Source organism: Beta vulgaris, chromosome 2, assembly GCF_026745355.1.
Source record: "Beta vulgaris subsp. vulgaris cultivar EL10 chromosome 2, EL10.2, whole genome shotgun sequence".
Lineage (NCBI taxonomy): Eukaryota > Viridiplantae > Streptophyta > Magnoliopsida > Caryophyllales > Amaranthaceae > Beta > Beta vulgaris.
In genome coordinates this window covers 54,782,440-54,791,861 of record NC_079203.1, presented here as the reverse complement: position 1 = coordinate 54,791,861, position 9,422 = coordinate 54,782,440, and the positions used below count along the sequence as shown (strand labels likewise).

The following is a 9,422-nucleotide window of genomic DNA, read 5'->3' as shown; positions in this document are numbered from 1 at the left end:
TAGTGCAAAAATAAAACCGTGTAAACTATTTTGAACTGGAGGAAGTATATGATACTTATGAATTATCTCAATGCATAGTTGCAAAATATCAACTTAGTAAAATTTTTAGCTAATAATTGAAGATATAGATATTGAAAGTTATGCATGAGCATGTGTAAATTCAAAGTATATCTATCAATATGGATAGAGAAAATAGGTATCCAAAGAAAAAAAATCTATATTTGTCTAAGCTATAATGGAATCTAACTATGGTGTATTAATTGATACATTTCTTAAAATGGCATGATCCCAACTCCCACCAATGTAATATTATCTTTTAGTCATGGGAAACCAACAATGATAAAGAAACATCACCCACCCTTATTTCAAATAGTTGACGCTCAAAATCCACTAACTACATTTAAAAGAAAAAAAAAACCACTACCTACTAGTCAATTATCAATTATAAAGAAAAATAAAACTCTTAAAAGATCTATATCGATCAAACTGTATCAATTAATATGGAACGAAATATAATGACAATTTTAATTTATTTTTTTAGCATTATCCTTCGAAACGACGTTTTTGAAACTCTATTAAATTCTTGGTTCTTTACTTTTAGCTTTTACAAAAATACTTCCAATTTCATATTGGTTTGAATTCTAACAAGTTCATTGAGTTTTTTAGGAGATTTATAGCTTCTAAAAAATACTTTCAATTTCCTGTTGATTGGATACTAATCACTTCATTGAGTTTGATGAGACATTGATGTTGAGCTTTTTCTTTATAGTAAACATAGATATAATACATTTGATACTTAGGAGATAGTGAATTACATATATTTCTTTTTCTTTATATTGCTATTAGAATATCAGCAAATAAAAAAAGAGAGACGAAGATTAGCCTTGTGAGCAAAGGAGAGCATATTAGTATTGGCTTAGTGGACAAAACATCTATTTTAATCGAGCCTGTCAAGATTTCTCCTTATACAAAAAAAAAAAAAGTTATTAAACATTGGCATCATAAAGATTACATTAACAATTGTAGTATAAATAACTCAAAGAAAATTGGACAAAATTTCCTGGCAACCTTAAAATGACGGCCCAGGATTACATATTATAAACGATGCCAAAAACATTAGGCAAAAAGAAGAAAAACAAGATCCAGAAAGAAAGGAAAAAATTAAGGATGCTTCAGAACCAAGGGACTTCCAGCAATGAGATTCAAGAACACAATTTGAAGCAATTGCAGCTTAAGATAGGACATACAGAGCTCTGAACGTGGAATGAAGCCGCCATGTTGTACGAATCAATACTTCTATAGCGACGAAATGATCCCATTGTCGATTTTATTCCCTATTCTTGAAGAAAATAATTTTTTGGTTTAAAAATTTTAGAAAAAAAGAAGAGCAAAAAAAAAAATCTCTCAATGTAAGTCACAATTCCCGCAGTAAAAACTTCTGTACAGCTCAATGTGTCCTGAATGAAGAAGTTCTCCTCCTTTCAAGTTTCAGCCTTCTGGTAGTATCAATCTTAATAGGCTTTAACAATCGCTCTGTTCCGATTTCCGACTGAAGAGAGGATTGCAACTGCCTTAGATGATCATTGCACTGTTTATGGCCAGTAACAGAAGAGCTATTGATATTCTGTTCTTCCGGAATTATCCGTCTCTGATAAGGTGAAAGCCATTTAGCTTGTAAATAAGCAAGGGATCTCCATGGAGGAAGCGGCATGGAATTCTGTTTTAGAGAAACCCTAGCAGCTTCAGCCATAACTTGGAGGAACTGTTCCAGCTTTATCAAGGAGCCAACAAAAGCAACCGGAAGAGATTTCAAAATTTTGTCATAGGATTCAACAGCTCGGGCTATCTCAAAGTGGCTTCGGAAATCAATGTCGATTATCACACGTTCAGTACTTCCGTCATTCAAGTAATTCAGCACGTCTATGTATTCATGGTCACCTTCAATGAGGCGAATAGTGAAAAAAACTCAATTAGTTTACTTCTACCATACTTCTCTTTTAGATACATCTTGAACTGTTAAAAAGTTATAATCACTCAGAACTTCATAAGCAAGAATTAGATAGTTTCCCATTAAAAAAAAACCTATTGAATAAAACAGTTCATTGGCCTATATTATAACCAGCAAGCTCCTAAAGACATGGATTGGCCTTCCCCACTAAAGACAGTGTAGACTTTCATCCCACATGCATACTTCCAAATCACAGCCAGCACATTCTATCTATGAGTTGCGCAACATTGGGCATGAATTGAACAAATTTTGGCAAACATTAACCATGAACTACAACGGCCAACCGCCAATGTTGGCAACATTCAACATATAGGACACACGTGTACACTGAATCAAGCCTCTTATTTACAATTTTTTACCAACATCCCACATGCTTGTAAAAAGAAAAGAAATACAAACTACTAGAATTAGAGAAGAGATTCCAAATAACAGAAATGGACAGCTCGAAGGGAAAGAAAACAAAATGGGACAAAAGAAAGCTACAAGACATCCAATAAGTTCATTGAAGCGATGAGTCGAATATAAGAGACGCAATTATTTCATAGCCCATGAACCAGGAAATCCAATTACTAGCTTGGCTCAACTAAATTGCTAAAATTGATAGTTAAAACTATATTGTAAAGTAATATAATTGGTCAATATAAGAGGAATAATTCTGGATAGGCTCAAAATATATTATTATTCCGAGATTTTAAGGAAGTGACTTATACCTCCAGGCACCTTGTTAATGCCTTGCCATTTTGAAGCACATACTGCTGCATCATAGCCTGACGATCGGAGAAGCTTCACTAAAGAATCACGAATACAGCTTCCATTGCATAGACCAGATTTAACAAGCTGAAGGTCCGTTCCACCCATAGAGAGTAAAAGAGATTGGACCACAGACTGCAGGTCACTCTCATACTGATCCACCGAGCGCTTGAAGAACTGCACGACAGCAAGAAGCATATGCAACAGAGATTAGAGAAGAACTCAACAGTCAACATAATAGCTACAAGAAAAGTTCTTGAGAGGACAGGAAAATCATATCATGAGACGTTGGTTCTCTCAAGACTCGATCATCATCTTTGTGCTAATTACACAGATACAGCATTCAAGACGACCGAAATCAAACATGCAGCATTTACCTTCCAAAGATCGAATCTCATGTGCACAGAAACAAAATTAAACTTGAAATTTGGCAATACAAAAAGATAAAGTACAATTCAGTAAAAAAAGAAAAAGTACAATTCAATCTAAAACTACATTAGTATTCCCTTAAAGAAAAGTTTCAATGATTTCAGGAATTTCATTCCTGCTTTTTGAAGCAAGTACTCACTCCATCATACAATCTCTCACATATGCAACATTTCTTTTGAAGTAAATTCCCGCAAATTCCTAACTGTAAAGGTAAGGTAACTACACAAGTCATTGTCGATCACAAGAAAACCAATTTCACAACCGAATTCCAGAACTATCAACCATTCCATTAAAATCCAACCCAAAAAAGAAAAAGAGGTCATTTATAGCTAGCAGAATTCACTGCACTTTTCCTTATAAAGCATTTTGTACATTTCAAAATCATAGCAAACTAAAACTGCACATCGTACTCACTTCTTCCAAACAGACAAATTCAATAATTTCAAAATCGAATATTATTCTCTGGTTTGCAATCAAGTGGAATTCACGCAAAAAAAACGTTATACTCTTAGCTTCCTGCAAATTCCTAACATAACCGCAAAGAAATTGAGAATATCACTGTTACAGCTGAAGAAAAAAATATCTATTGCAAAAAAACAACACAAATTTCCAAAACAATCAACCGTTCGCATTAAAATGAGCTGATTAAAACAGAACTCCTCATCTAATCGATCCATTTTGAAAAGATTTATTCAGTTCCACAATTGTTTGAAGTAATTTACCGCAAATTAACTGTAACAGCTCTAAAACTCCACAAATTTAACCATTTCAATCAAAATTCAATCTAATTATAGCAAAATTAAACAAATTCCATAACAATCAAACATTCGCATTAAATATCAGCTAGTTAAAACAGAAATCCTCAACTAAGATTTATTCAATTCCACAGTTTTCTGGAATTAATTTCCCGCAAATTAACTGTAATAGCTTTAAACTCCAGAAAGTAACCAATTCAATCAAAATTCAACCAAAGAAATCAAGCTAATCTATACAAAAAAAAAGTTCCAAAAGAATTAACATTCGCATTAAAAAAAAAGCTGATTAAAACAGGAATCCTCGACTAACGGATTTTCTCGAAAAGAATTATTCAATTCCACAACTTTTCTGAAGTAATTTCCTGTAAATTAACTGTAACAGCTCTAAAACTCCATATATTTAACCATTTCAATCAGAATTCAACAAAAAAAATCAATCTAATCTATGGCAAACAAACAAATTCCAAAACAAACATTCGCATTAAGAAACAGCTGATCAAAACAGAAATCCTCAGCTAACGAATATTTCTGAAGTAATTCACCGTAAATTAACTGTAATAGCTCTAAAACTCCACAAATTCAACCATTTCAATCAAAATTCAACAAAAAAATCAATCTCTTCAGCTTATTAAGAGTAAGAATAATACCGAAATCTTTCAGATAACGAATATTTCTGAATTAATTTAGCGTAAATTAACTTTAACAGCTCTAAAACTCCACAAATTCAACCATTTCAATCAAAATTCAACAAAAAAAATCAATCTCTTCAGCTGATTAAGAGTAAGAAAAATACCGAAATCTTGTCCGCAAGATGATGAAGTTCGGAGAAACCAGACTCACCATCACTACTACACCAAGAATCTGCACCATAACTTCCATTATTCTCCAGAAAATCGCTCACCATTACCGCCAAGTCATGCTCGCTTTCATGGCTAAACTTTCTCTCTGCTCCACCGACACCACCTCCTACCGTCCTCCTCCATATATCTCCTACAGGACTACAAACCCTAACTTCCATATTTCCGACCTCTGTCGACGCCGGAAAAACCTTCGTTCTTCGATCAAACCTCAAATTCCCCAGCCTGAAATCCTAATTTCACCTCTTCTTCTTCTCCGTTAACATTCAATTCAATTCGCAAAAATTATGAATTATTTCCTTCAATTATATCATATATTCAAAGTTCTTCCGCCGAATTTGACCAAAGAAAAATCAACAAAAAATGTATAACTGAAATTATTATATGTATGAATTTGAATATGAATCAATATGAATCAATATGAATTAATATGAATTAATGAATTATTATTCGTTTTGTTTCTATGTGTATTTATTAAATTTTTTGAATGAATTTAAAAGGTTTATTTTGATCCAAAGGGTGTGTAATGTGTTTATGAAAAAATAATATTTGGAGAGAGAATAAAAAAAAAAGTAGGTACATACCCAAAGGATGAAGAGACCGAAAGGAAATGCAAAAAGTGGTCATATAAAGAGGGTGGGGATGTGAAATTACGGTATTACCCTCGCTTTTTTCCAGTAAAATAGAGTTGTTAATTTGATTAATTAATGATTCTATAATTTGATTGTTTTTTACTTTTTACAGTGGAGCGTGAAGCCGCGAAGTTTTTGGATTAGATTGTGGATTTGGACTCTTAATCAGGGTAGATTCTTTGGCATCTTTTTACATCTTCTCAAAAGTTTACTTCAAATAGAATTTTGGTTAGTTCCTAATCTTTGTTCAAGTCAATTTTTTTGCATTTTTACCCAATTTTTGTTCATGTTACTTCCTTTGTTTCTTCGTTTAAGTACACTTGACACAAATTTGCGCCTTAATATTTGTAATTATTACTGAGTAATAATTATAAAATGTTGATATTTGAATAATATATATTAAGATAAATTTAACAAGATTTTAAATAACTATGTTTTTTCTTTAAGTACTACAGATTGTAAGACAAAGTCAAAGTCGTGTATGTAAATAGCGTCAAAAGTATTACAAAAAATATTTATATAATTAAACGGATGAAGTAAGAAGTAAAGTAACAAGAAGTAGTAATAACTATGTAAGTAATTAGTTGTCTAATTTATGTTGGCATTTTATGTAGTGTGTAGGAGTAACAGTAATTTTGTCCGGTTGAATAGCATATTATGTGATTGATAATTACTTGTTATTCTTCTTTATTAGTTATAATTGTTTGACTTATACAGTCTTAACTCTTAATATAAGAAGTAAATTTTTTATTCTTTTAAACCAAAAATATGTTACAAATGCATAATATTACTCTACATTTTTACAAAAGAGGTAATATTTATCAAGGATGTCTTAGTCTAATGGTTAAAATTAAGGTAATGTAAACGATAGGTTACAGATTCGAATCTCCCTCCCTTTTTTTGTACTTTGTATTGCCTTCGTGACTTATATAGTTATATGGCTGAAAAAACAAAAAAAAAAAGTAATAAATACATGAATACAATAAAGAAGAGGTGAAGATATAAAATATTGTCATTAAATGTTATGCCTTGGAGAGCAAGGTAAACTTTTTAAGATTAGGGAGAGAGAGAATAAGAATCTTATAGAGGAATACACTACTTCTATATGATTGGCTAAAACGTCCAAACTTTTAAAACATCTCACGGCTCCCTAAAAGGAAAACTACTACAAGTTTACTATAGTTGGATTTTCTCTTTTGAAGACAATGACGATATGTCGACATGTCTTGATCATCCTTTACTAGTTAACTCCATAGCTATAATGTCTGACTTTTAAAAGGTCTAAGATTTAGGCTATGTTCAGTTCACCTTATTTTTGCTTATTTCAGATCTAATCAGATCAGATCAGATCAGAAAAAATAAGTTCAGATTAGAACAGTTCAGATCATGCTTATATTTAAAAATCATTATATCTTTCATCACATATTTGAAAAAATTATAATAATTGAATATTAATAAAGTACTCATTGAGACGAATCAAACAAGAACCCACATGACTATATTTTTTCTTATATATTGAGAAAAATCTAAAAGATAAGATCTTGTAATCAGAAAAAATAAGTTCAGATCAGATCAGAAAAAATAAGTTCAGATCAGATAAGTTCAGATCAGAAAATTTCAGGTGAACTAAACATAGCCTTAAGATGAATTTGTATAAATGTAGGTGATTTAGAATGTTAACTGAAAGGAAAATAGTTTTTGAAAAAATTGTAAATAATAGTCATTTCAAATAAGAGTATATCTCTATGTAATATACTAATCAATTTTTTAAAAAAATAGATGTAGAAATTCACAACTAATAATCATTTGAAGCAAAAATATATGCTTTTTGCACATGTTAGAGGACACTATTACAGAAAACATGCGTTTTGTGAGGAGGACAAAAAAGTAAAATGAAAAAACAAATTCGCAACAATGATTTTGAAGCACCTTTTTTTTTTGCACATCTGTCATACTTTTATCAAATAAGTAAAATGTAAAATACGCAAATATAAGATGTACAAAGTATGTAAGAGAGAGCAGTATAGGCTTTCGTAAATATATACTTGGTATTTATCCCAAATCACTAAAAGAAAGGGATAATAAAGAAACAGTGTTACTCCATCAATAATTGAGAGGAACCGAAAACTTTTCCATCTACTAAGTTAACACTCTCAAGGCAACATCAACTGGAGCACAAAAGGGCCAAATTAAAGAAAGATTACTTGCCTCCTTCCTTGAACTATTATGTGATACTTTACCTTTCCATCAATCTTCTTCCTCATTTTGAAGTGTTATTCTAAGTGACCATCTTTTTCTTCCTCCAACCCCCATAAAACACACTAAATTCCTTCTATTACATTAGCTCTTACTACCACTGATCCTCTATCTCCCCCCCCCCCCCCCCTCCATCACCATCTTAATTCATGTCTCAATATGGGGACACCAACCCTCATTTCTGGTCAAGGTCGCAACCAGATTTTGCAGCGCCGCAACATATTCAGCCCGAACCAAGGCAGCCATGGGATGGTCATCCTGATCAAGTTCAACAGCCTGATATGATACAACTAAGGCCTCGACAACGGCAGCCAGCACCCCCTCCAGTACGCCATCCTAGAAGCCCACCTGAACATGCCCATCAACATCCCCCGAGTCCACCAAGGCATCATCGACCTGTACCAGTAACACATTTCCACCCTGTTGAGGGTCCAGCTCAGACCCATACCCCATTACAAGCACGACCAAAACCCAAGCCCCAATCACATCAGCCTCGAGCCCAGCATCCGAGCTTCGGGCAAGGTGCTCCTCCACCGTCCAGAGAGGACTTGATGTACCCAGCACCAAACAGAACCAAGCCAATAACATGGTTTGGAGCAGTATTCTGTGTGATCCTATGGCTAGTCATAATACTGGGAGGGCTCCTAGTGCTGATAATATACCTCGTGTACCGCCCACGAACCCCACATTTTGAGATAGCAAGTGCATCCCTCAATGCCGCCTACCTCGACTTGGGCTATCTCCTCAACTCCGACCTCACGGTACTTGCCAACTTCACAAATCCCAATGAGAAGGTGAATGTTGACTTTAGCTATGTGGTCTTACAGCTCTACTTTGACAAGCACCTCATTGCTAATCAATACATTGAGCCTTTCTCAGCTTTCAATACAGAATCCAAGCTTGCCAACGTGGAGTTCGTAAGCAGCCAAGTCAGGCTTCCTATAAGAGTAATTCAGCAACTAATTACACAGGTACAGAGAAATAGGGTTATATTTGAAGTTGATGGAATTTTTCATGCAAGATCAAATTTTGGAAGCCTTTTGAGGTACTCTTATTGGTTATATGGCCACTGTCAAATTGAACTTACAGGACCTCCTAGTGGAGTTATGCTAACCAGCCATTGTAGAACAAAGGATTGAAGGATCATTAGGCAGACAAGACATATTTTTCTTTTTTTTTTTTTAATTATGTTTTGTAAATTTTTTGGATTTGAGATTCATATATTATTTAATTATTAAAACAACTCTCCATCAATGGCGAGATCAAGAAGAAATGCCTTCGTTTCCACTTCTTTCAGAAAGATTATGCTGAAGTCTTCCATACACTAAGTATAATTGCACAAGATATCCAAAAGATTGTGCAAATAAAGATCAAAACTTTAATACAAAAGCAACACACTAAGAATGAAGAAATGTATCAAACTTTTATATAAAAAAAACAATTACAGGTACTTTTCTGGCTTTGCAAGATTCAGCTCAATACGTTTCAAGATGAATTTCTCTAATAACATCTTTTATTTACAAGCTCGCATAGACGAAGAAGCAACTGTTGCTAGAGGTATCAATCTAATGTTTTCCCTACTCTTTAAAGGGAAAGAGGAAATAAAAAAAAAAACCTACTCTACTACAAATAGAGGAGAGCTAGTACAAAGTAGTGATGGCCACTGGTGCGGGCTAGACGGGTCGGGCCGTGGGCCATAATGGGTTAAGCTGAGATTTCACGGCCCAGGATCGGA

At 33.5% G+C, this 9,422-nt stretch overlaps 2 protein-coding genes across 2 annotated transcripts; one reads left to right on the top strand and one right to left on the bottom strand.

The window, feature by feature from the left end:
* Positions 1-1,008: 1,008 nt before the first annotated feature.
* Positions 1,009-5,396, bottom strand: LOC104904106 (hypothetical protein). The gene is made up of 3 exons (XM_010692299.3): positions 4,736-5,396; positions 2,719-2,935; positions 1,009-1,938 (listed from the first exon to the last, which is right to left on the bottom strand). The coding sequence occupies exons 1-3, from the start codon at positions 4,958-4,960 to the stop codon at positions 1,448-1,450; spliced, it is 933 nt and encodes a 310-aa protein (XP_010690601.1). The 5' UTR covers positions 4,961-5,396; the 3' UTR covers positions 1,009-1,447.
* A 2,440-nt stretch (positions 5,397-7,836) lies between these two features.
* Positions 7,837-8,826, top strand: LOC104883500 (hypothetical protein). The gene has a single exon (XM_010668033.2). It carries the CDS (start codon positions 7,837-7,839, stop codon positions 8,824-8,826), a length of 990 nt encoding a protein of 329 aa, XP_010666335.2.
* The last annotated feature ends 596 nt before the right edge of the window (positions 8,827-9,422 follow it).

Coding starts and splice junctions, on each gene's coding strand:
- LOC104904106 (XM_010692299.3), bottom strand. CDS start 4,960: ATGGAAGTTAGGGTTTGTAGTCCTGTAGGAGATATATGGAGGAGGACG. Junction 2,936..4,735: donor ATCTTGCGGACAAGATTTCG/GTATTTTTCTTA, acceptor GCTGTCGTGCAG/TTCTTCAAGCGCTCGGTGGA. Junction 1,939..2,718: donor CATTAACAAGGTGCCTGGAG/GTATAAGTCACT, acceptor GCCTCATTGAAG/GTGACCATGAATACATAGAC.
- LOC104883500 (XM_010668033.2), top strand. CDS start 7,837: ATGTCTCAATATGGGGACACCAACCCTCATTTCTGGTCAAGGTCGCAA.